Genomic DNA, 26,466 nt, shown 5'->3' on the forward strand with positions numbered 1-26,466 from the left:
GATCAGAGAGAGAGGAGGGGGGAGAAGGACCGACAGGGGAGAGACAAGATCTCCGGAGGAAAGGAAAAATAAAGGGGGAAAAGGCCCTCTTACATCCCGAGCATGGCTTCTGGCTTCGGACAGGGAAGGGTGATGGAGGTAGCGACAACATAATACTCGGTTTATGGGTCTGGTTGGGTTTTTTGTTGAAAAAAATAAGAAAAGGAAAAAAAAGAATAAAAAAAAAAGTGAAGCGAGAGGGGAAGAAGGAAAGGCGGGGTAAAACGATGCGAAAATGGGAAACCAGAGCAAACCTGCGGCTGAAGCCCACGGTTACGGACCCACCCGTGGCCCCGGGAGAGGCGGAGAGGGATGGATTTTTGCCACTTTGGGTGTTCAAAATCCCCGAAACGTCCCCAAATTGTGCCCTCAGCCGGAGGGATGAGAGGGAAAGACCGAATGTGGCATCGGGGACGGGACGGACAAGGCACGGCCGGGAAGATGCCGCAAATCCCTTCCCCCATCGCAACGGGATGCTCGCCCTGCTCATCCCTGCCGGAAAACCGGCAGCGCCCGGGGGATGCCCGGCAGCGCCGAGAGCCCCTTGTCCCGCTGCTTCCCCGAATCCCGCGCAGGCAGCGGCAGTTTGCAGCGTTTTTCCCAGAGCTGGTGACAAAACTTCCCAATTCCCACCAAAAGCATTGGGGGGGGGGGGCGGATTTGCCAACTGAGCGACGGAAGAAGGGAAAAAAAGGGCAGGAGGTGGAATTTTCAAGGAAAAGGTGGGGAGGGGGGTTGTAAATTTGCTTTTTCCCTGGTTTGCTGAGATTTTTTTGGGGGGGGGGAAGAGGAAAGTGAAAAAAGGGGGGGCGGAAAGGAACCGTTTTTCTTTCTCCTCGCCCCGCTTTCCCCCAGCCCTTTGCGACCAGCTCTGGTTCGAACACCTCCGTCCGCCCTCAGACCCCGACAGCGGCCCCAAACCCCTTCCCCGAGGGTCTCCCCGCCACCCCCGCGGGGCTCAGGGGTGCCCCTCGCACAGACACCCCCCAGCACCAACCCCCTCGCCACCAGCAGCCTTCATCCAAGCCAAGCCGGGCTCTTCGTCATCCCCGTTAACACGGGGTCACCCCCTCCCCTCGCACCCGACCCCGGCTCATCTCCGCAGCCCCCCCGGAGCGGGTGAGACCGTCCCCACCCATCGCCATCCTGACGCACCCCGGCAGCCCACCCTGATATTTGAAGGTTGGAGGCGTTATTTAGGGTCCTGCTCTGTCCCCAAATCTCCTCCCGGGGGGGGGGGGTAGGCGACTTTCCGCCCCGTCCTGCTCATCACCCGAGCCAGACCCCCCCCGCGACCTCCTTCCATCCTCCTCCTCTCTGCACCAGCCAGCGGCAAAATCCCGGTTATCCCGGCGCACGGAGACCTCGCCCGCTCCCCGTGTCCCCCCGGCACGCGGACGTATTTATCCTACATTTCCCACCCCCCCCAGCAACGCTGCTCTCCCCCGGCATCGTCCCACTGAGGGACGCCCGGGTGGCCCAAACACCCCAAAAACTAGCCAAACCCTGGGAAAGACCAGCCTTCCCGGGACGGGGGGGGGATCACAGCCGCCCCCCTCAACACCGGCATCGCGGCCGCATCCACCAGTACCCCCCCCCCCAAAACCAGTCGCCCCGGCATCACGATGGACCGGGGGAGTCGCAGCCGCAGGGAGAGGAGGGGGCTGATGCCAGAGGAATTGGGGGGGGGGGGTCTAGGGGGGGGGTCCGCACCGCTCGGCGGCCGGCGGCAAAGCACCCCGGCTTACCTCTGGAGGCGGCCCGCGGCGTCGAGCCCCGGCGTGCGCGCGTTCGAGGGATCCACAGAGATTTTCAAGAAGGTAAAGATCAGAAACAGACTTTGGTAAGTAACCACACTTTTAGAAAGTAATATATCATTTTTGAAACATATCAGTGCATACTTCTTATATGAAAATATACACAATTGTATTTCATTCTCCAAAAAAGGAACAATTAAAAACAAAAGCAAACTAGCCCAAACACAATATATTAGCTGTTTTTTTTGTTGGTTTTTTTTTTTGGTTTTTTTTTTTTGTTTTTTTTTTCCTTGTTGTCGTCATCCTTTAAAATTTTTAACGCTACACTTTGTTCAGGTTACACTTTTTTTGTCTTTTTTTTTTTTGTAAATGTTTTTGTTGTTTTTTTTTTTCTTCATGCATTTTACACCTTTATAGCCTTTGAGAATAAATAAGCTCCATTTTGCTTCCACATCTCTAAAAACTGCAGCATTTTAACTATTGTCATTTAAATCGTGCAATTTTTTTTGCAACACCCCTTTTTAAAAAATGGAAAATATATATATATTTTAAAACTAAACCCTATACAACGCGAAAATTCCAAATTAAAAAAAAAAAAAAAAAAAAATTATACACAATTGTAACTGTCAACAGTACAGATGAGCACGAGAAATAAAATTAGATCAGAAACATATTTATAGAAGCACAAAGGAGGGTGTTGGTTTCTTAGATTGTCATTCTTCTCGTTGTCTTTTGAAAATTAGGAGGAGTTTACTGGATACTACAGTCTGGGGGGAAATAAAGAATAATGACCCGGACAAAAAAAAACCCAAAAAACAACAACAACAAAAAAAACCCAACAAAATAAAGACCCCCGACAAACCAACCCCCCAAAACCGTTTCACCGCGACGGTGAAGCTAACGCCGTATCCGCCCCGGGGCGTCCCCGCTTTCCCACGAGCCGTACTTGCCCGGGGCACCGGCCCAGGGGAGCGTCGAGTCCCGCCGCCGCGCTGCTGCGGGTCCGCTCTGGCATGGCACGGCACGGCACGGCACGGCACGGCACGGCGCGGCGCGGTGCCGAACCGCTGGCGTTTTCCCCTCCGGGTCGATCTAAACCTGCATCTCTACATAAACCCAGAGCGTTTTTATGTCTCGGTTTTTGTTTTGTTTTTTTTTTTTTTCCTTTTTCCAGGCTCTCAGCTTCAAGGTAGAAGTGCGAACTCGGGAGGCAGGGTATGAAGTTAATGAGCAAAAATGGGGTTTTTGGTTGGGTTTTTGGGTTTTTGTTGTTGTTGTTGTTGCTCTGCACCGATGCTCCGGCGGCGCGGACGGCGTCGAGTGCCGAGGGGGGGTGGGGGGGTCTTCACCTGCCCCCCCCTCCCCGCCGGGGTCTCCGCAGCGAGCTGCTCTGCCGGCCCCTCCTGCCGCGCCGCTCCCCGGCGGGGGGAGAAACCGGTTGGTTTTGGTGAAGGGAAAAAAAAAAAAAAACAAAACAAAAAAACCCCCAAAAATCTATATAAAATGAGACCAATGAGACGTCGTTAATCCCGCCTAATTTCCAAAGCAAGGCCGTGCAAAGAGCTCAGGTGCGTGTCCGGAACGCCCGGCATCGCCGGGTCAGGGGGGGTCAGCGTGGGCGAGGAGGACCACGGTCCGCAGCGTCTCTCTCCCGCATCCCGGATGGACAAACGGAGGCGGAGGGAGGGAAATCCGCTTCTGCCGCCGATGCCGTGCCGGCATTTTGGAGGGGAGATCCCAGCACCCCCCCAGCGCGCAGCGGTACCTGCTGGGGACAGCTCGGGGAGGGGGGGACGGCGGGAGGGGTGGGGGTTTAACCGCACAAAACCTGCCAGGAGCCCTCCCCGGCACCCAGCCGAGCCCCCTCCGGAGCATGGGAAGAGGAGAAGGAATTAAAAATTTATCATTAAAAAAAAAAAAAAAAATCAATTATCATTTGGAAAAACTTTTGTGGCAGAAATTTGATATTTTTAAGATTTTTAGGGGGAAATTGTAGCCGGCCCATCTCCTGGGGCTTCCTTCCCGCAGGGATTTCGGGGCAAGGTGTTCGCCCTGGGCTCCGGTGAGATGCCGGTACCCCGGCAAGGCTCGGCGTCAGCCGGCACCGCAGCGCATCGCCTCACCGGCGGCTCCGGCAGGTCAGGGCTGGGCATCGGCCACGCCGGTCCCTCTGCCGGGTCCCCGCACCCCAACGGATCGCAGCACCCGGAGAGGAGGAAAAGTCAGGGTAGGCATCAGCTCGGAAGGGAGCCGGGAGACTCACTGCAACGCTCTTGTTGGCCAGCGGCTCGCGCACCGGGCAGGATGCGGCCCCGTTTTCCCTCTTTGGCCGTCGTCTCTCACAGCTATTAATTTTCACCCAATTTTTGGAGGATCTCCTCTCCTCCTCCAACCGCTCACTTTTAGCTGCCTCCCTTCCTTTCATAATAATCCTCCACTTTTTTGGTATGGTTTTCCCAATTAGAAATTTTAGGAAAAATGCTTGGTTGGGAAAAGTTTATAAAAAAAAAAACAACCCTAAATTTGCTTCTGTTTTGCCACCTTCCCAGTACATTTTTTACGCAATTCGACTCATTCCAGCGGGCTGAGCCGGACGCTGGATGCTTAGAGGATTCTAGGAGGGGTAGAAATCCTACCGTGACTTTTTGCTCCTCTCTCTTCCCACCAGTTTTGGGGAGGGGGAACCCGGCTCCAAAGCAGCTCCCGGCTCCTCCGCAGCCCCCGGAGCCCATCCAGGCTCCGGCTGCCGAAGGAGCCGTTTGGCAAAGGCGGCACCCGGGCAGGTTTTGTGCCGGTTTGAGGCCGTCACCCCGGGGGGTGTCCCCGCAAAAGGCGGTGCAAGGGTGACAAGGTGGCAGACGGGGACGGGGGGACCGGTATCCCGGAGAAGAGCGCCTGCGGGGAGAAAATCCATCCCTAAAGCCAACGCCAGCCGGGAACGGTTCTTTCTCCTCCAAACCTTCAAGCCCTGAGCCGGCTGCTGCATTTTGGGGTCAGGGCGCTGATACCCAACCCTGGGAAATCACCGGAACAACCGTGGAATTTCCACAAGGAAATTCCTTGGGTTTTCCTCCTTTTTTCCTTCCACTAAATCACTCCGTCGAGACTTCAGCAGGTTTTCCGCACAGCTCACCCTCGCCTTTTGAAGCCTAGAAACCTTCAGGCAAAATCCCAAAGGATAATTATTTCAGTTGCATCCTTCAATAAAAATCATTTCTTCCTATTTTTCTAATTTAAAGCTTTGGCCCATCTGGAATGGGAATGCATTTTTAAAATGCATTTACAAATTTTGCTTGGTAAAACCCGCAATTTTCTTTAAAAGCAGCAATAACACATCCTTCCTCTTCAAACCCGCTGCGCCCAGGCAGAGGCAAGACTTTCCCCTCTGCCTTTGGGAAAGGTTCACCGCGGTTTTTAAAATGACCGGGGCCAGAAATCGTGGAGTTCCCTTATTTGCCGGAAAGGATGCTCTCTGCATCGACTTTTCACGCAAACAGGATTAAGCCTTAAAAATTTGCCTCTTATTCCCCCGCCACACCTTGACGGGCTCCGGGCAGCACAAGCAGGCTGCAGATGCGTCTGCATCACATTTAATATTGAATATCGACCGCCCCCGGCCGATGCCAGCCTCTCTTCCCAGCCGGTTTAGGAAAACCGGTTTAGGAAAACCCTTTTTTTTTGAGGAAAACCGGCGCCTGCCAAAGCCCTTCAACCTTTCTGAGAGCTGGATCGCGTCTGAACCGCCTCTCCCTGGGAGAGCCCCGGCACTGCTCGAAAGCGCGTTTCGGGGATGCTCCGTGCCCCGTCTCCCCTCGGAGCCCGTCCTGCCGCAGGCGCTCTTCCCTAGGGATACGGTCCGACCTTCCCGGGGAGGGGACCAACGTCCCCGGGGTCTCGCTGGGCAGCGGGCACCGACTGCCGCCTGCTCCGCCCGCCCGCGCCGGCTCGCGGGGCTGAGCGTCGCCAGGGACTGCTTTTTTCGGCGAGGACGCAGCTATTTGATTTCCGTCCCCCCCCTCCGCCGCCATTCCCCACGCTATTCCCGAGCCCGCGGCCCCCGGCCGAGGAGCGCCGTATGTACTGCGTGCGTCGCCTGCTGTGCTAGAATGAATGCCTACAAAATCCTAAAGCTATTTCTCAGGCAGTTTATGATCATTTCCCCCCACCCCATCCCATCCCCATCACCCGTTTCACCCCCCCACCCCACCCACCCACCCCACCCTTCCCGCCCCCTCCCCGCGGCCCCGCTGCGAGCCCGGCGGCGTTCCCAGGGACGGCGGGGACCCGTTATGTGACCCAGGTATCCAACCGCATGCGCTTTACGGAAGGGCTTTCCCCCTCGGGCTCGCTGGTGGGTCGCAGGAGACCCAGGGATGAGCCGAAATCGGGGCGGGCGGGATCGTCCCGCTCGCTGCTGCCTTCGTAGGAGCTGGTGTTGCTGCTGAGGCTGTCGACGGGCGAGCGGCCGGTGGGCTCGTGCCGGGGCTGGTGGGGGAAGGTGCTGAGCGGGGTGGCAGTGTTTCTTTCCCGGTTAGGCGAGACGGGCTCCGACTTGATGCTGATGTTGGGGTTGGTGTTGACAGTCAAAGTGGTGGTGTGGGACAAGTGACTCCCTTGTCTGGGCATCCGGAAGGCGGGGGGACGAGGTTGGGAGAGGAGGAGGAGGAGGAGAGCGGGAGGGGAGGAAGGGGGAGAAACAGATGGAGGAGGAGATAACGGGAAGTCTCTCATTATTCAGCTTTTCGGTGGCCTTTTAGCTTCCAATCCACAGAAATCATAACCCGCACACCCCGCGGCTGAATGAATCCAGAATTATGAATCTGGATTCGATTATTAATCTGGATTAGATTATTAATCTGGATTAGATTATTGATCTGGACTCGATTATTGATCTGGACTCGATTATGAATCTGGACTCGATTATGAATTTGGATTCGATTATTAATCTGGATTCGATTATTAATCTGGATTCGATTAGGAATCTGGACTCGATTATGAATCTGGATTCGATTATTAATCTGGATTCGATTATTGATCTGGATTAGATTATGAATCCGGATTAGATTATTGATCTGGATTAGATTATGAATTATTATGACTCCAGAATTCATAATCCGTGCACTCACCACGACGCATCACTGCCGAGCCAGGATTAAACCCCGCACAACCCTGCGGGCAGCCATCCCTCCTCCACCAGCACCCCGCGATCCAGCCCCCATCCCACCCGCCGTCCCCGCAGCAGCGACCCGAAGTCGCAGAGGAGAGGGACAGGTTGCGACACCCCCATCCCGCGGGCACCCCTACGGCCCAACATCCCCCGTGGGCTGCGCAAATCCGGCGGAGGGCTCGGACGGGCGGTTTTGCTCCAAGCTGGGAACCTCTTCAGTCTCTTTACTACAACCTGGAATTCCGTCCAGGCTTTCCGCACATCCCGCGGCCCCGCTGCTGCAGGAGGTCCCGGCAGCTGCTGGGGAAGCTGCTGCCTGCCCTGCCTGGAAAACGTGCTCCAGGCAGCGGAGAAATACATTGAACTCACTGCGCCGGCGCCTGGTGCATCCATACATCCACCGGCACGTCGTGCTGGGCAGGTCAGAGTCTTACCCCTACGCTGGCTTTGGGGCAAAGTCACCGAGTCCCCCTCTTCGATTCCTGCCTCTTTTTGTCCCACGGTCTTTGTGTGATCGCGGGCAAGTTGCCTAAATCTTTCTTTTGACTAAGATACTCTGAAAAAAGCTCTGTGTGTGGATGCTTTATTCCAGACTAAAAGCGGATCCACTTCAGCAAACCTGCTCCGATAGGCAAGTGCATATATTTTTTTCCCTGGAGTAAAGCAATTCATTTTCAATTTTAAAAGCTACCCTCCTCCTACACCAGCAAGACCACTATTTCCAGACACCTTACTCTGCAACCACCATCCCATTTAACTCTGCCTCTTGCTGGATCTCAGCTCCCCACCCCGAGAGAGCAATCTTGCTGCGGATAGACAGCAAGAAGCAGCTCTCGGAGAGCATCACCTAGCACATCTGGGGACTCCCGCGTCCCTCCTACGACCCTGGTAGGGACAGGATTCCCCAAGACTTCACGAGCTGGCTGGTCTGGCTCCTTCTGCAGCCCTGGGCACGTCTGCTCCTGTCTCCTAGAAGCGTGGTGTAAACCCACTGTAATTGCCGGGGCCCTGCAAGTGGGAGGCTGACGATAACCCAGCAGAGGAGTCGCAGCTCGGGTTCTGCAGGTTTGGCGCCTTGGAGGAATTCCCCGTTTCCCTCTTTCCTTTTGCAACATCCTCTGAGAGGCCCCTGGTCCCCAGTTCACTTACGTTAAATTTCCTAGCGATACAGGAACCAGGTGCTGCTGCTGCTGCTGCTGCTGCTGCTGCTGCTGCTGCTGCTGCTGCTGTTGTTGCTGCTGCTGCTGTTGCTGCTGCTGCTGTTGCTGCTGCTGCTGCTGCTGCTGCTGCTGCTGCTGCTGCCAGGCGGAGATGTTGCCAAGGGACAGCCCACCAGGTGAGCTGAATGCTGGCAGCGAAGACAACTCAGCGCTCGTCAGCTGATAATCTGGAAAGGAAGGAGCCCTCAGTCATTTCAAGGTCAAACCCGCTCCAGCAGAGCCCCGAGCACTGCAAGAAGATGGGGACTCGCTCAAGAGACGCAGAACAGCCACGACTTGTAGAATATCAGCTATCGCTGTGGGTTCCACAGGGACGCTGGCCACAGGGCACATCTCCGAATCATAGAATCATAGACTGGTTTGGGGTGGAAGGGACCTTTAAAGGTCATCTAGTCCAACCCCCCTGCCATGGGCAGGGACATCTTCAACCAGATCAGGTTGCTCAGAGCCCCGTCCAACCTGACCTTGGATGTCCCCAGGGATGGGGCACCCACCACCTCTCTGGGCAACCTGTGCCAGGGTCTCACCACCCTCAGCATAAAAAATTTCATCCTTAGATCTAGTCTTCTTCCAGCTTCAAGGCGTGAGTTGCTAACAGGACCCCCCCCACACACCGTCCAACACCCACTGCTTACCATTGCCCCCCAAAAGCGCAGCAACAGCAAACGCAGCCCCGCGGTGCAGCCGTGCGGCCGCACCGATTCCACCCAGGAAGGTGGAACCCCCCACGGACACCCTCCGACCCCCGGGGCAGCAAACCCCCGGTAGCTGCTGAAACCCACCCGTACGTGACCCATCCCCACGCCACGTGGTCCATCCCCACCCATGCGTGGCCCTTCCCCACGCTGCGTGTCTCGTCCCCACCCGTGCGTGGCCCATCCCCACGCCGCGTGGCCCATCCCCACGCCGCGTGTCCCGCTCCCGCGCGGCAGCAGGGGGCGCTCCCCGCCCGCCGCAGCAGCCGCCGCTCCCACCCCCAGCCCCGGCCGCGCACCCCCCACGCCCCGGTACCCCCCCACGCCCCGGTACCCCCCCCCCCCGCTCCCCCCACTTGCACGGGGAGGGGAGGGAGATGCTTTTCCCACGCCCGACTCCGGGAGCATCCCACAGCCCAGCCGAGCATCCCAAACCCGGGGGGCGGAGGGGGGGGGCACATTTTACAACTGGTGACAAATCCTGCGGCACAGACCGGGGTGGGGGGAAGCGACTGCTCTTCCAGGAGCTGGGAAACCCGCGGTCACCTCTTTCCCCAGAGCCGCATCCGCATCTGATACAGACCCCCCGGACCCCCGAGCGTTTATCAAAGCTCGCCCACCCCCGCCCCGAGCCCCCTCCCTCCCTTTTTCTCGCTGTCATTTTGGGCGTCTTGTGGTTTCAGCCTTCCCCACCCCAGCGGGGCCAAACTTGCCTGCAGCAGCAGAACACAAAGAAGCGGCTGCGAAGGCGCTGAACCGCTGCCAAAGCCCGGCGGGCTGATTCGAGGCACACCCTACAGAAAGTCCCAGGACTGGGTTGTTGGGTTTTTTTTGCCCTACACGGTTCTTTACCCCCCACCCCACCCCCCCCCCCCCAGCACCAGCCATTCTGGTTTAGGAGCTCCTGACACCCACGGGTTACGACAGCCGCCCCCGCTAACGCCAAGAGCTTGAACTGCAGCCGGCCCCGCTCTCGAAGCTGCAAACGGTCGGGTTTGACTTAATGGGGCTGCAGAGCAGGCACGGGAAAGGGACACGCAAGCCCGGCCAAGCGGGAAGCTCGACACAACCTCACCGGTTTGCAAATCCAGGCAATTCCCACCCAATTAATAAGTTAGCCCTGGAAAGAACAAACGGCAACAGCCCCGGGTTCGGAGTTTGCTCAGGGCACCTGCACCCGCCAGCGATCTCCGCGATGATAACCCCTGCAGTATCTCTAGCAAACACCCCAGCCACAGACAGCGAAGGCGCCCGAGTGGGAACGCTTCTCTTGCCTGTGGTCATCTGCAAGAGCAAAATAAATACAGAAAGCTGAAATTCAGCTCCGCCCTGAGCGGTAGCAGCGCAGGGCTCAATTAAAACCTATTTTGGGGACGTCGGCCGTACACAAACTGGCCGGTGGACCACACGGCCGACGATGATTTCCACGCAGGGAGAGGAGCCTACTTGTCACGCACAGGCATCTTCTGGCCTACACCTACTAATTAGGAGAGGGAGTTCCCAACACGCCTATTCTGGGTTCTTCCAGACAAGCAGCTTATTACATTTTTGCAAACTTTTCTCTGAGCGAATGCCAAAATGAGTTACGCAGGAAACCAGCAAGTCCTTAAAAGCCTTCGCGGAGGTTTGACAGGTCGCAGATGAACAACCCCTTCGCTTGGGCAAGCGCGCCGTAACCGTCGCCTCGGGCCGCTTCGAACCCCACCAGCCCAAAGCCGATGAGCCTACGAGCAGGCTGGTTTGCATTCTTCCCAAACTTTTGGGGGCCTGACGTTTATTTTCATTAAGCCCCTGTTACAACATCACCCGGAGCTCCCAAAAGCCTGGAGCTGGGTGTAGCTGTAATTAGCATCTCCTTAAAAGCACCTTCACGCCGCCAGCACAGCGCAATGGGCTATAGCATGACAGAATCAGGCCCTCGCAGACCTTCGGGATATGACAGCGAGTTCTTATTATCTATAGGAGTTTCCCCTTGATTTTAATCCTGTGAAACTCTTGGACTCGACCACGTCTTTGCTCTTACCTGTGTTGTACGCTGTGGGCATGGCGGAGAAAGGCAGCCCCTGCGTCAGCAAACTCGGAGTAGCCACAGAAACAACCGGGGTGGTTAAGGAGTGAGTTGCTTGGGAGACACCTAACCGCTGCGTGTTCTGCTGGGGAAGCAAACGGAGAGGGAGTTACAACCCAAATGCGTTTTATTCGGTCGTCCTGGTGGGTTGTGGGGGGCTCCCCCACCCCCAAAAACCTCGGTCTGCAGCTGCCCCCCCCACCCCGGGCATGCACCAGCCTTTGAAGCGGCCAAGGCTGATCAGAGGGACCGTGGGACTGAGCAGGATTGATCCTCCGGCCATTCCTCGTTGCAACAAAGCCAAGTGCAAACCACACCAGTTACAGACATTTCGGACCCCGGTGACGTTCATTTGCAGGTCACTTGGCGTTAGCCTTGGGCCACCTTTCTGCCCAGGGCTGGGCTTCACCCGCAAGGACCAGCACTGTCCCTGCTTGCACGGAGGGGGAATAACGGGATGCCTCAGCCTGTTTTCCTTCTGCTGTGAAAAAGAGTAGTCCCTATTTTCCAGAGGTTTGCTGGAGTGACAAAGGTACCAAACAAGACCAGGACCGGAGCTGACGCATCCTCCTCCCTGCAGCACCGATGGCCAAGAACCAGCCCCCCTTGCCTCTAAGGCAAGCTGAAGATGCTGAGCATGGCTCTCAGGATTTTAAAGGCACTCGGGCATCCTTAAACTTAGGAGTCCAGTGCTCAGCAACCTGCCGGCTCGCTGCCCTCACGAGGTTTGGGTGACTCAGGCATTAGCAGGTCCACTGTGGAAAAATTCTGCCCTTGGACCGATGCACGCCAGCCTCCCCCCGTGGTTTTCCAGGCAGTTATGTGGGCGGATCTACGGGTCAGATGCAGCCCTGTTTACAAGGCGGATAATCTGGGCTGGCTCTGTTGATCTGATTTAAATCAGACTCAAGAGGCTTGACTCTAATCTGAAGCACCCCGGCACACGTCACCCTGTGAAGACTGGGGCAGTGCCCAGCTTAAATCACGCCTGGCACAAGGCTGGCCGCGTCCCCGGGGACATGGCGGGGAGCCTTCCTCCCGGCGAGGAGCCCTCCTCCCGGCGAGGAGCCCTCCTCCCGGCGAGGAGCCCTCCTCCCGGCGAGGAGCCTTCCTCCCGGCGAGGAGCCCTCCTCCCGGTGAGGAGCCTTCCTCCCGGCGAGGAGTCCTCCTCCCAGCTCGCTGCGAGGCACCCAGGTCCTTTTAGGGCTGGACACGGGACCGTGCAATGGTTCACGGACTCTCCTGGGATAAAAGAGGCTAAAAGCCCTGCCCTCGCCACCTCCGGAGGGTGACAGCACCCCGGTGTGCTGGATTTGCAGCACCCTGCACCCACATGCTGCCCAGCCCCGCAGGTCCCTCCCCGCCACCCAGGGAAGGCGATTACCAGCGCTCTAATTGCTAAAGCCCCGGGGCTGTAGGAGCAGGTTTTCCTGGCACGAATCCTGCTGGCAACCACCCTCGGCCGTGCCCACTGCCCGCGGGTTAAGGACACCGCAGAGAAGCATCTTTGTGGTGGGCAGGAGTCAGCCCCGTCCCTCTCCTGCCTGCCCTGCACCCCGAGCCAGCCCTGCAGGATGCGACCCGCAGCCCCCATCCCCTCCGCCCCCCGGGGATGCGGCTTTCCCGGGAGAGTGCGGGCATGGGGATGAGTCCGGCGGTGAGGGAGGGCTGGGGCGGTGGGACACGGGCTGAGCGGGGGCGTATCGGCCCCGGGAACGGGGGCAGCAGCCACCCCCCCCGGTTACACCAGGAGGCGAGCAGGGGGATATCAGACCCATCCAAATTTTCATCCCGATTCATGCAGGTAAGGAGGTGCTGGGGTGCGCAAGCTGCCCCCCCGCCCCCCCCCCGTGCCACTCAACACCGCCGCAAAATGCTCCCGGTTGCGAAGTGCCGTTGGGGCTGGTGACAAAACCCATGCAGGCATGCTCCCGCGGTGACCCTGCTCTACCCGTCAGACGAGGGGCGCGTAGAGAAATTGGGGGGGGGGGGGAGAACCCACTAAAAGAGCAGATGGCGCTCGGAGCAAACCCCCGAGGCTGGCGGGGGCTGCGCCCGCGGGCAAAGGGTGAAGGGCAGCGGGGCAGGGCTCGGCGGAGGGGCAGCTGCCTCATCCCGCTGCCTGCCTGCGCGAAGAGGTGGGAGTTGCCATTTAGAGAGAAGATCTGGTGTGTAGGTTGAGCAATATGGAGGGAGCGGATCTGGGGAGAAGGTTAGCGGGGCTGGGGGGGCGGGGGGGATGAATCCGCAGAGGAGCCGAGACAATGCTCTGCTTTCCCCTTCCCGAGCCAGCTGTGCTGAGGTCCCTGTCCCCCCCCCGCTCCCGGATTTCGTCACCCCTCCACCTCCCCGCTGCCAGCTCGGTTTGGGCGAGGATTGCGCTTCACTTCAGGCAAAAAATCAGCCGGGTTAGCTCAGACTAACAATTCCAACTGTTAATGCCAACCCGGCTGATTTTTGCCTAAAGCAAGCTGCTCCTTCAGCTGGGAGCCAGGCAATGCCCTCTGGCAGCGGGAAGGGTGAGGAGCAGATGGGGAGGCGGGTGGGGACTGTTTTCACTCTGCAGATGGGGAAACTGAGGCACGGAGCTGGCGGGAAAGGGCCGTTAAGCAAGAAGGGTTTTGGGGCATGGAGAACGGCAGAATTCCAGTCCGCCAAAGCCCTGGCCAATCCTTCCCCTGGCCAAAAGTGTCTCCTTGCAGGCTGCGAGAGGTGTTGGCTTACTCCTATGTTTTTGGAGAGCTTTTCCCTGGCTGCGTTAGCTGCATCCTACAGCGGCTCTCGCCCTTTCCTCGCTGCGCTGACCTGTCGCCCATCTGCCCCGCACCAGAATAGCAACAGAACAGGGTGAATCATTGCCACAAACAAGGTGGTGTTCACTTTGCTGGCAGGGGGGAAGAGGGGAAAAAAAAAAAAAAAAAAAAAAAGCCATAAAAATAACACGGAAAACTGCCCCTGTGCACAAAGGAGGTTTAGGGAGTGCACTAGCCAGCCAGTGGATTTACACAGGCTTTAAATAATATCCTTAATATGGGAAGAGCCTGATTTATTCCCTATCTCTCATGTGGTGGCAGTGGGCCAGGTCTTCCCGTGCTGTAAACTGCGGTGGCTCCAGCGAAGCCCACGGGGCAGGTCCCCGGGCGGTGGCGGTGCCCAGGCTGGCTCCGTGCAGCACCGGCCCCAAAAGGGACCCGGGCTGCCCTCCCCCGGGGAAAACCGCACGGCTTTTCTGGCCTTGGTGGAGAAACAGGCACTTTACAGCTCGTGGCAGCTCCTTCTTTTCCACAGGGAACCTGATTTTCCTAGAAGTGCGTTTTTCTCGGGATTGATTTTCCATGGCAGGACTGGATGTGACATTTGCGCTAGCACCCGCCTCCCGCCGCGTTCCCAACGGAGGGCAAAGGCGTCCACCCCGCTACGCGCGCCCCACGCCTTCGCCGAGCCAGGGCAGGCTGCGGGGACCAAAGGGGACAAGCGGCCCACGTCCCACCCCGCCGCGATGCGTGCTCAGCGGGGAACTCACCAGAGCCAAGTGGTCCTCCGTCTGCCCGCGGGAGAACAGAGAGAAAACCGAGAGGCACCGTTAACTCGACAGCCCCGCCAACCGCCGCGCCCGCCGGCACCGCGCCCTCGCCTACCGCGGGGCCCGTACGGTGCCTATGGGTTACCCTCGTGCCCGGCGTAGGGCTTTGCACCGTGCTGTTTGCATCCAGCATGGGGAATCCAAGCTTTCTTCCTCGGATCTCCCCGCCGGCACGGCCCCGGCCGGCTCCCACCGCTACGGCACGGAATAGGTGCTCGCACCGCATCCGCTCCAGTGCAAAGTCCACCCTGCCGACCAGTCTGCTGGCGGGGGACACGCTCCCACCCCGGTCTCCTGGCAGACCTCTGCCGGGCACTCACCAAATGGTGCATTAACCCCTTCCCGCTCTGCGAGGTGATCACGCGTAAATCCGGCTTGCGGCTGTTGGTGGCGAGCTGCGTGCCGTGGGAGGGCGGTGGCGGGGACTTGGCCGGGATGATCTTGCCCAAACTGCTGCCGTTGGAGACGGGAAGGAGACCCGGAGAGGCTCTGGCACTCACGTAGCCGTTCCCTGCAGGAAAATGGGGGACAGAGAGGAAGGAGGTGAATGCACGGTGACGATGAATGCACGGTGACGGTGAACGCACGGCGATGGTGAACGCACGGCAACGGTGAACGCATGGTGACAGTGAATGCACGGTGACGGTGAACGCATGGCGGTGGTGAACGCACGGCGACAGTGAACGCACGGCGACGGTGAACGCACGGCGGTGGTGAACGCATGGTGACAGTGAATGCACGGTGACGGTGAACGCACGGCGGTGGGGAACGCACGGTGATGGTGAACGCACGCATGGCGAGCAGTGCCGCAGCGGGGCTCCATGGCAGAGCAGCACCGCATCCCCCCAGGCTCCCCAAAACCCTTCCGCAGCCCCCGGGCAGGTACCCGCCCGCCGGCACAGGCGCGGCACAGCCCCGAGCGAGCCCGGCAGCGCCGGCGGCCGCTCGGCTGCCTGCAGCGGGTGCATCCTCCCCACCAAGCCCGGGCAAAGCTGCCCCAGAGGCAGGGCCCCGGGGCCGCTCCTCGAGCCGCAGGAACCCACAATCGTTTCTGCAATAAAACCCGCTAAATATCACGGGCCTGATTTGCAGCAAGGTCTCTTTACGCTGCTCCGGCAGGGGCCCTAGCGAGGGGGGATAATTACGGTTACGTTCACTTTTAAGGGTCTCTTTATGGGACCGACAAGGGGCTGTGGCAGAACCCAGTTCACTGATGCCACCGGCCCTTTGAAGATCTGAGGTTCCCCCCTCCTCCTCCTCCTCCTGCTGCTGCCCCACTTAAGGATTTTATGTGCAAAGAGAGGGGGGGGGAAAAAAAGAAGAAAGAAAAGGAAGAAAAAAATTTAAAAAGGAAAAGATTTGATGAACATCAGGAAAGGAATAAATTGGATCAGATTACTGTTCTGATGAGGGTTTTTTTTTTTTTTTTTTTTATGAATAGGCCCCAAAGATAGAAAGGCGTTTAGCAATCACCAGGATTCAGCCCTCATATTCATTGCACGTTAGACCGGGAAAAATAGGTCGCTGATTGCATTATTAATCACATCTACCATTGCGCTACATCTGCATTTCAGCAAGCGGCTGGTGGCAGCGACGCCGCAGCCGCGGCGCGTGCTCATCGGGGGCCGAGCGCCAGCCGCTGCCTCCCCCAGAGCCATCCCGGGGTTCGGACACGTCGGTGATGGGGTGAACCGGGCACGGGGGACGGCCACAGCACCCTGGGAGCCGCGGGTCTGACCCCACCGGTGCCGCCGGGGACGAGAGACGCTGCCCATCGGGGATGCCGGCGGTGGCCGGGCTGCTGCAGCCCCATCTTGCAACTCCCGTATCCCTGTCCCTGCCCGAGGGAGGGGACCGGCTTTCCTGTCCTCCCAGTCCCGAATCACCGTCAGCAGCCGCGCATAAGGCACGTGCCTGGTGCATCAGGTGCCGGCTACCTCCACGCCCCGCGAACTACACGCATTTCGCTCACAAGGCTTTTGTATTTATTCATAACGGAGGTGCGTAAAATTCCCCGGGGTGACCTCGTTACCCGCAGTGCCGGCGGCCGGGCAAAAACCGACGGCGGCAAAGCCAAAAGAAAGGTTAAACCTCTTGCTATTCTCCTTCCCCAGGTGGGGGGGGGGGGACGCGCACGCGGCTCTCGCGGTAACTGCCGCTTTGGGGTACGGCACGTTATCGGGCCGCCTCAGCTGGGGTGTGGAATCGGGGTGGCCCCGGTGCTGGAGGGGAGCGGGGTTCGGGTCCCAGCTCACCCCCGAAGGGGCTTCCCTGGCAGGGGACTGTGGGCGCTGCCGTCGGAGGAGGCCCCCCCAGCCTGGATGCGGCCACCCCCACGAGCTGGAGAGAAAAGGGCTGCGCTCCCGCTAGGATTTCGGAATAACCCTAAAAAAAGGGGTCCAAAAGCTTTGTGTAAATTTGAGCCTGGCAGCGCCCGGTGCCCTCGCAAAGCTGGGGCACAGCACCCCGCGATGGGGCAGGCAGGGTGGGCAGGGTGCTGCCCATTCCCCCCCCCCAGGCACCAAGGATGTCGCATGCGGCGGCGCGCGGGCAGGACGCGGGGATGCAGCCCGCATCGCTGCAGGATGCGGCCAGAGGCTGATGACTCAGAGGCAGCAGGTGATCGCTCGGTGCTGCAGAGCTTGCAAGGGAGGAGGAGGAGGAGGAGGAGGAGGAAGAAATGTCCTAGGTACCCAAAAACCATCAGCCCGGTGCCAGAGCCACGCTCCCCTCCTGCAGCCGGCGCGGGGAGCCCTGGGGCTGGCAGGGGTCCGGGGACGGCGGGGGTGCGGGGCTGGCCACGGCCGGGCTGTCCCTGCTCCTCGCTCCCGTTTCCTGGAGCGGCGGCAGGAACGCGGGGAATGCTCCGGTGACGTCAATGCTGACATTCACGGGCCCTGCCAAGCTCCGCGCCGCCGCGGCTGCTCCCGACAGCTGACGTGGGGGCGGCCTCGGGGGGAAAAGGGGCCGCGAAGGTGGCTGGGGGCTGCGGCGCGACGACCCCTTCCCTCTGCCTTGGAAGGAGCAGCGAAGCTCCGTGTCGGGCGCTGGAAGGGGAGACGCCAGCCCCATGAACCGCCCTGGCGGGGTTTGCTCCAGAAATTCCCCCCGGCGCTGGCCCGGCACAGGGAAAAGGTTATTCCCGGGAGCGGCCGCGGTGCAGGGGACGGGGACGGGCGGCCGCGGTGCTGCAGAACCGCGTCTGGACCAGCCCCGTCCGTGCAACCGGTGGGACCCGGGCTCTGATTTGGTTTTAACTGGGGCAACGCCAAATTCCACACTCCTCCTGCGTGCTGTCGGCTGGAGCCTGACCATAAAACCCCCCGAGGGGGTGACGAGCCAGGCTCCCGGGTGCAAGGCTGCCTTCCCCGCTCCGCCTCGCCCGGGGATGGACGGCATCCACCCCGCTAAGCCCTGGCCCGCAGCCCGCCCTGTCCCAACCCCGCAGCAGCGGTGCCGGTAGCGGCAGCTGCTTCCCAGCGGGATTCGGGGGCCGTCGCTGGCTTTTGGGTTGTACCTACGCAAGCGCCGGCTCCAAAGACCTCACCCCGCAGACGGCGGAGGCAGACGGCGGGGAAGGAGGTATTATTAGCGCATTTTATAGCTGGGGAGCTAAGCCACAAGGTCTGAGCCTCGTTAGCACCGAGGCTCTCGCAGTGAAAAGGGACCTAAATGAGCTTTTTTTTCCTCGCAGTAAAGTTTCTTTATAGGGCCCAAGCGCAACGAGGAATCGGGTGTTAACCCGAGGTCAGGGGAGGGAGCGTGGGGAGCTAAACCCAGAGCCAAATCACGGTTCTCAGCGGCCATCTCAGCCGGCCCCTTGATTTGCAGCTCTCCCAAAAACCCAGGGGAGACGCGAGTCCCCCCCACGCACCCCCCCGGTCCTGCCTCGCTCTCTGGGGTCTCCACTGGAACCAGCAACCCCCAGCGAAGGCGCTGGCCTGGAGCTCCACGTGCCAAACCCTCCCGCTGCCAAGAGCAGCAAAATCTTCCCTAGAGCTTTTCCATCGACCGACGGCAGCAAAGCAAAATCCTGTGTTACGCATGGGGAAACCGAGGCACGGAGAGCCAAGGGCGCAGGTCCCGGCGCCCACCCCACTTGCCGAAAAGGCTCCTGACTTACCCACGGGGCTGGGGCAGGCTCCGTTCGTGTTGTTCAGGTCTCCTCCGAGCATCGCCCCTGGAAAGCAATTGGAAAGAGGGGGTCACCGTCGGCTCGGAACCAGGGTGAGCATCCCTCCCTTTGGGGGCAGGGAGGAAGAGGGGGAGCCCAAGGGAGGAAGGCAGAGGAAAATGAACGGTGTTGCCTTCCCAGGGAAGAAAGTTCCGGGCAAAATGAACAGCATTCCTGGTGATCAGGTTGGGAAACATTATCCAGGCAGATCCGTTTCCTTTGGGCAGGAGCCAGGCAGCGCAGGAGCCCGCTCCAAAGGAGGCGGCTTGGAAAACACTGCGGCTATTTTATTCCAAGCCCCGCTTTGGGGGACACGGGGCCGGTGCTGCCGGGGAAGAGAACCCCAGCAGCAAGACGTGAAACACTATCTCCCCTGTAATGTTCGCACCCGAATGGAAACCATCCCCGCGCGCTGCCAGGACGCCGCTACAATTCGGCCTCCCATGGTCCCAACGCTTGGAAAGCGCTGCCGCTCCCCGCCGTGCCGGGAAAAACCGTCCCAGAGGCCTTTTTATCCCCAATAAACTGAACGTTTTGCCTCGCCTGCAAAAAAGATTTTATTTTTTTTCTGCCTTGTTATTGAGTTATTTCTGAAAGCCATCTATTCACAGCCCGGGGCTGCCTGGCCACGCCGCGGGCGGTGATTTTGGCCAAAGGAGGCTCCGGAGCTGCAAACCGCAGTCATCCCGGAGCCCTGGGGAAGGGAACGAGGAGCCTCCGATCCCAAACCCCACCTCTAACCACCGCCCAACGCTTCTCACCCCAGATGGGGAAACCTGAGACAGAAATCTTTTTTTCCAGCCCCCCGGCTCTCGGGTCCGGGCTTGCAGCGAGCCCCTGAAAGCAGGAGGGGGGCTGAGCCGCTGCCGCGCAGGGGGAAGCGCGTTTGCTCCCCACGTGGGAGCACGATCGGGGATGGCGGTGGTCCCAAAAATATTTTACAGCTTGAAAAAGGGCAAGGTGACCCCCAAAACGCGGCAGCCGCGGCACCGCAGCATCCTCCCTTCAAGGGATGGGGATGCAAAGTCCCGGAGACCCACCAGGATTTGGGGGCTGTGCCCTGCTGCGGGACCCCGTTTGCACCCCAGACCCCAGCACCCACGCTGCCAATGCGGGCTCAACGCCTCGGGTGAGCGATTCCAACCCCATTCCCAGGCCCCTAAACCCCCTTGGCCGCCCTTCTCCCGCGTCGTCCCGGACCAGACGGCATTGGCCAGCGCCGAGATACCGACCCAACGCTCCGCTGCGCGTTTGCTTTGGAAACAACGCCGCAGCGCTCTGCTCTCAGCTAAAAAAAAAACTTAAGGGGGGGGGAAAAAAGCAAAAAAAGTTCTTCTAACATGCGAGGGCCTGGCTCCTATAAACAGGATTTCTTCCGTGTCCCAGGCAGCGAGTGAATGAGATGCAGATGGCCGGACTTGGAACACCTCTGCGCTCGCAACCGCGAAATTATCCCCCTTCAAAGGAACGGCGAGCGAGCGCGATGGCAACGGCGAGCCTCCAGCGGGTTCTGCATTACAGCGAAGCCTCTTTTTTTTTGGGGCGGAGGGGCCTGCGGGAGGGCAGGGGCGATCCCTGCAGCCGGAGCTACGGCCGTCGGTGCCCGAGGAGGGCTCTGCCACCCAGCCTGGAGTGAGAGGGTGCTCTTTGGGACCGGTCCTAGAGCAGAAGGACCCCTCTCCCCCAGGTCTGGGGGCCTCACCCTGGTATCTGAGCATGTCGAGCCATCCCCGAGACCCCCGAGGGAGCAGGAAGCCCACAAGCCACGGCTCCCATTGCATCCCAGCCCAGGCACCTCTTTCTGCTCGCTCTGACCCAGCCACCCAACCTGCTTCTGGAGGCACCTCCCAGCCCTTCCCCCACCCCCCTTTGCAAAGTCCCCCCTGAACCCTCACAGCCCCGGGGGGGGGGTCGCAGCCGAGTGCCCACCGCCCAGATATCGGGGCGGTCACAGTCCCCGCCTCTGCCACTTGCAGCCCCTGCCATTTTTACAGACCATCTGCGATAACCAAAATAGCAGGCAGGGGCTTTCTGCCACGCTATTATTATTTATGATCGCGCTGCGGAAGAGCCGAGCTGCGGTCACACGTCGTCGTCGTCGTCGTCCCCCCCCCTCATCGCTGCAGGGGACATGGGTGACGAGCTCCTCTCCCCCAACCTGCCCGCCGCCACCCATCGCCAGTCCCCGCTGGAAACGACTGCTCCCTCCGATCTGTCAGCAGATCCGCATGAGTAATCGCTCGGCGACCAACTGCAACCAGCGCAGCCCGACTCCGAAAAGCCCTTTTTAGGCAGCAGGCCCGTGTCACCGCAGTGTCACCGGCGAGCGGGATGCCGGCAGCCACCCCCAAGCCTGGGAACGGCGCCGGGTGACTCATCTCCTTGCGCCGCCCAACCTCGAAACAGATCCCTGCAGGGATCCGGCTCTCGAAAAGACCTTGATAAGGCAGGGGGGGGGGCGGTCATCCCCAGTTTGAGGCCAAGGCACAAACTGGGGACATCAGCCTCTGGCAGCAGGGCAGGAACAAACACCCACGGGCAACAACCCTGCCAGGCTGCTCCTGCCACCCAGGGATGCAGGGACACATCCTGCCCGGGGCAGGGGATGGAGGCAGCGGGGGCGTCCCCTGCACTCCCGGGGTGCTCGGTGCTGCACGCCCAGCGAGGCTCTCGCGGGGAGGATGAGGAGGATGAAGCGCGAAGGTCGACGGCATCGCTCACCTGCGCTGGCCGGCCTCTGCGGCAGCCCCGGGGACACGGTGTTTCTCTGCAGCGCCGGCTGCTGCGGCGAGAGGAGCCGGGGGTCCGTCAGCGAGGAGGTGACCAGGGACTGGGTGACCAGCGAGCTGCCCGGGTTGCTGAACTGCAGGGTGTTTTGGTTGGTCACCGGCACCGTCACCGGCATGGCGAAGTTGGGAGCGGGCACTGCGGACTGAAGAGAGAGCAGGGGGTAAAGGGGAGCCGGCGAGGAGCAAGGGTGAAGTTCTTCGCTTTGCAGGTTCTGATCCTGCATCACTGCTGAAAAAGGGGGGACAGTTCGGGGACCCCCTAAAACCCCCATTTCGCTGCTGACCTGCGCTGCTGTGCTTGCACCCTGCCCGTGCCGGCATCTCAACGGGATGCACCGGAGCCCGGACCCCACCAGGGAAGAGCGGGAAGAGCCATCGGCTGTCCACTCGGAGACATCAAAGCTTTGCAACCCGTTGCTTTGGTCTCATTTTCAGGCCGTTATTTATTTACCCTCAGTGTTTGCAGGGCGGCCCGCGGAGAGGTGGCCGGGAACACCCCAAAGCAGCAGCGTGGTGGTCGCCCCCGCCAGCCCCCAGGGCGGTCGAGCTCGGCGCTGCCCTTCATCCCACCGCAGAGGCCAAACAACCCGCAGGGATTTTACGAGGCCGTTCCTCACCCGGTGGGATGGGAAGAGCCCTCCCAAAGAGCCGGCAGCGGATCACCGATTCGGGCTGGCACTGCTGCCGCTGGCCGAGCACCTGGGAAAAGGCTCATTTTGCCCCGGGTGACACTGGGATCCATCCTGACGCCTCTGGGAGCTGCCGGGAAGGAGGAGGAGCTGTCCCCAGGGAAGCAGGAGCATCGCTAAAGCCCTATCCTTGGCCGCAGGTCGAGGACCGGCTTCACCTACCAGCGTCCCCGCTGGAGCCAGACTCGCCGCGATTATCCTAGCCGTCTGTCTTATGTCACTGATTTGCTCTTCGTTAACAGGAGCCGGCACCTGCTTAGAGGCTTTAGCAGGGGCTTTGCTAAAGTCCCACTTTAATTTGTTCAGGGCTGGATGGGACCATCGCGGGGCAGGAGCTGGGACCCCGCATGGCTGCACCGGCGAGGGCAGAGGGAGCCCAGCATCCCCCCCATTGCAGCTGGGTGGGGAGGTGCTGCCCTGCACCCCCCTTCTCCTCCAGAAATTTGCTCCTAGATGGGTGATTTTCTCTTGGGGTAGACGGGAGGAAGGAGGGGGACGGTGCTCACCCACGCCTCGCTGCTGGAAACCCTCCCCACCAGCCTCTCAAGGGCATCCCGTCCTTCAGAGACATCCCGTGCCTGCAGCCAAGCTCGGAGGCACGGCTGCGGCACCGCTCCGAGGGCCCCCAGCCCTCAGAGGGACCGGGCTCGGCGTTTCCCAGCCCTTTCCACGCCGCCGGGGAGAGCCGTAACGCAGAGCCCTCCCTCCGCTCGTCCCCGGGAGCTTATTCTGCACGGCTGCAAAACCGGGAGGGGGGGGGGGAAGGTTTCTTAAGCGGCGTCGTGTAATAAATCACTGCAAACGCGTCTGCGTGCGTGCACGTTCCCGGGAAAGGAAAGGCGAGGCAAAGCTCACCCCCCTGCATCGCATCTTAAGCGACGCCGTGATAAAGCCGGGAGGTTGATAACACCAACCGGAGAGCGGAGTTTTGCTTTTAAGCCGTACCCATCCCACCGCACCTTCAAACAAGCGTCAGGCTGACGCCGCCCCGGCGTGCAGCGAGATGCACACCCAGGCCACCAGTTTAAATGGTCCCAGGTCCCCCATCCACCCCCCCGCCCCAGGGAGGACACGACTGGGGAAGGCGGCTCGCACGGCAGTCCAAAATCTGGGGGAGAAGATGCACACATCAGCCAAACCTCAAGGATTTCTGTTTTCGTTCAAAAGCGATTACAAACACCAAATGCAGAAGCCGCGCCGAGGCTTCTCCGGAGCGAACAAGGCTGTTGTTAAGCTTCCCCGGCCGCCGAGGCTGGTTAGTTCTCATCACACACAAAACCAACCCAGCTGGTTAAAAAGGAAAAGCATCTTCTTCAACCTGCATCGCTCGGGCCCTGCCTGCACAGGGAGGTTTAGTGGGGGAGCCAGATGCTACGCCCTGACTCCGAAGCGCCCAGCACCTGAATGCCACCAGCCGAAACGATTTTTCGTTCCTTTTCCGGATGCTGCCTCCGGCGACGGGAGCCTGCTTGGAGCCCTCCCTTTGCAGCAGAAAAATAGGGATGCTAAGCAATCCCTGCTTTGCGAGGTTGTTTTGCACCGAGGATAAAGCTCTGCTGGTTTTTTGACCTATTTTGCACCGGCGGCAGGGCTTGTGCCAGGCGCCGAGGGGGTGCGCGTCCTGCGTACCCCCACCCCACGTGGAAACCTGCCCCCCCACTAGTGAATCCAGAGCCAAGCCTCGCAAGGAGCTAATCCTGCACTAAACCCACCCCGGAGGGCTGGGCTTGCTGTCACCTGCACCCCGTTTTGCTTCACCTCCCCAGCTCTCCCAGGGCTCGGGGCAACCACCCCCCCTGAGACGCAGGGGATGGAGATGAAGATTTTGGGGTGCTTGGGAGGCTCCCGGAGGGAGGCGGCGCCCACCTGGCTGAGTCAGCAAAATAAAGAGCCGCGGATTTTGCAAGACCCAATTCTCAAGAAAAGCCAGAATTTGAGCTTGTGGGGGCTTGCAAAGCACAGAAGGGCAGATTTTTTATTTTTTTTTTTTTTTTTGAGGGGGGGGAGCGGGGGCGCGTAATTAATTTTTGCAGTGCTGCATCCAGCCCTTGAAAACGAGCCTCCTCTCTCCTCCTGGCAGCGTTAATTATGGCTGCAGCGACTCAGGGCTAATCCCTCCGAAGAAGCCTTGCCTGCATCAATCGTCTCTGCTCCCTCCAACTAACGACTAATTTGCAACGTGTCCCCCCCCTCCTCCCGTCTCCTGACACAAATCCCTTTCAGCGTTGTCCTGATGCCACCCCGGTGACGGCTCCGGGATCACAGGCTTAAAACCTCCCTGGATTTCTGCCACGGCCACCAGCTGCCCCGAGGGCTCGGTGGATTTGGGGGGAATTAATGCGGAATAGCCCAAACCCGGGCTGAGTCTTGCAGGGATGAGCTCGCTGGGGGTCTTCACCCAGGCAAAAAGCTCTTTTTGGGGAGAAAAGGGGCAAAAAAAGGAGGCCTATTTGTAGCAATATCCCCTCCTGCGCCGCCCGGCCGGAGGCTCGGGAATGCCGGAGCTAATGGGAACGGTTTTCCCAAGGGTTGGTTCCTGCTTCTCCGGGTGGGAAACAGGAGGGACCCTGGGGGCCCCTCGTGCGTCTCACCCGTCAGACCCGGGGTGCATTCGGGGCTGCAGGGGGGGGTGGGGGCTGCGCGCATCGGCTCCCAAGGCAGAGCCCGGCTCCGAAGCAAAGCCATGCAAAGTCCCATCCCCCCCCCGGCACCTGGAGGCATCCGGGGAGGGGCGAGGGGGGGGTGGGGGGGGGGTGGGGGGGCTGCAGACCACCAGCTACTCACTGCGAGCCGGTAACTCTGCATCATTTTATCAAATTCCTCATCAATCTTTTTATATTTTTCTTCCGTCTGCGGGGTCAACGCAAACACTTCATCCCCTTCCGGGCTCTCGCACTCCCTGTGCTTCTTGTTCAGCGCCTGTTACGTTTTGGGGGGGGCGGGGGGGGGGGGGATGGGGAGGGGAGGGGGTGTCGGGGAGGGAGCAGGGGACGAGGTCGGAGGGAAATCGAACAGAAGAAAAACAAAAAAGAACATATAATGAAGGTTTTCCGGCCACGGGGCAGGTACTTACACCGTATCGCTTGAACAGGATATCCAGATCCTCGCTGCCTTTACGGTATTTATCCTCCATCAAGGGGCTCTGGTCTATCGAGTCATCGCCGTCGGGCTCCGGGCTGTCACAGCCGTTAAAACCTTTCTTTCTTAACGTCTGAAAACACAATCGGGACAGTTTTGAGATCTGGGAGTGGGGATGGGGAACACAGGAACCCCCACCCCCCCCCCCCAACCCCGAAACATCTCCCTCCGTAAAGCCGAGGAGTCGTTGAATTAACGCCTTCGCCCCGAGATGGCATTGACCTCAATGGGGTTCGAGAGTCAGGATCCGGCCCCGGGGTTTCGAGGCCGGGATGTCTCTAATTAAGGAATTACAAGGGGGGGGGATGGATGGAGAGAAACTTCTTTGCTTTTAAAGGATCTGTTTACGCCGGAGCTGAATTTGGCCCCGTACCAGCTCAGACGCGTTCGTCACCTACAATTACAACGACGACAAGGGAGGGGGAAAGAAACCTTAACGATATCCCGCTAAAAATAGGGAAAAACCTTCTGGCAAGTAGGAAAATAAAACCCGAAATAAGAAGGAAGAAGAGGTGGGTGGCGCTGACCACGTGCAAGGGTTGCACCACGGCCAGAGCATCGCCCGCGGCCGGAGACAGGGGGTGACACGGGGGGGGTGACACCGGGGGGGGTGACACCGGGGGGGTGACACCGGGGGGGTGACGGTGACGGCAAACCCCGCGCCAAGAGCAGCAGCTGCCGAGAGTTAAGGATGCGCCGTCTCCTCCTTCGTTAGCAGGAGCCCGGGAAGCAGCGCAAACCCCCAAAGCTCCTTTTTCCGCGCCGGTTTGCGGATCGCCTTACCCAGGCACGTTTAATCGTTCTATTTTCCAAATACCAAAAGCAATTAGGCGTTATTACGGAACCATCACCTGCCAATTATTTTTTTTTTTTTTTTTTTTTTAAGTCAAAGCTAGAGAATTTCCTGGAAGTCTTGATCTCTTTTCACGCCAAATTCAGCAGGGGGGGGGGGAAAAAAAAACCAAAACCAAAACAAAGAGCCTTGACAATTCTCCTCTGTCTTCCTAAACAGCAAGAAACGTCTCTATTTTGAGGCCCATCCCGCAGCCGCTCTTCATCTACCTGCGAGCTGCGGGAAATAGGGAGCTTGTAAGGGAATTTTTTCCTGGAGCGGATAAAAAACCGGCGGCGGCTCCAGAAGGGTTTT

General features: G+C 59.5%; 1 protein-coding gene across 2 annotated transcripts in view; it reads right to left on the reverse strand.

Annotated features, from left to right (window-relative positions):
• Positions 1 to 3,058: 3,058 nt before the first annotated feature.
• The window catches only part of MEF2D (myocyte enhancer factor 2D), an 81,521-nt gene continuing 58,113 nt past the window's right edge, over positions 3,059 to 26,466 (reverse strand). Inside the window, exons 5-11 of one of the 2 annotated variants that reach the window (XM_075176340.1) lie at positions 25,255 to 25,392; positions 21,425 to 21,635; positions 18,653 to 18,709; positions 14,850 to 15,040; positions 10,902 to 11,031; positions 8,113 to 8,350; positions 3,059 to 6,414 (exon numbers count right to left, since the gene is read on the reverse strand). In XM_075176340.1, the coding sequence (XP_075032441.1) occupies positions 6,084 to 6,414; positions 8,113 to 8,350; positions 10,902 to 11,031; positions 14,850 to 15,040; positions 18,653 to 18,709; positions 21,425 to 21,635; positions 25,255 to 25,392 (1,296 nt within the window). In that variant the 3' untranslated portion in view covers positions 3,059 to 6,083. The remainder of the gene's footprint in view (positions 6,415 to 8,112; positions 8,351 to 10,901; positions 11,032 to 14,849; positions 15,041 to 18,652; positions 18,710 to 21,424; positions 21,636 to 25,254; positions 25,393 to 26,466) is intronic. The other variant, XM_075176341.1, reaches the window with a different exon arrangement.

This window comes from Calonectris borealis, chromosome 29 (assembly GCF_964195595.1).
Source record: "Calonectris borealis chromosome 29, bCalBor7.hap1.2, whole genome shotgun sequence".
In the NCBI taxonomy this organism is placed as follows: Eukaryota; Metazoa; Chordata; class Aves; order Procellariiformes; family Procellariidae; genus Calonectris; species Calonectris borealis.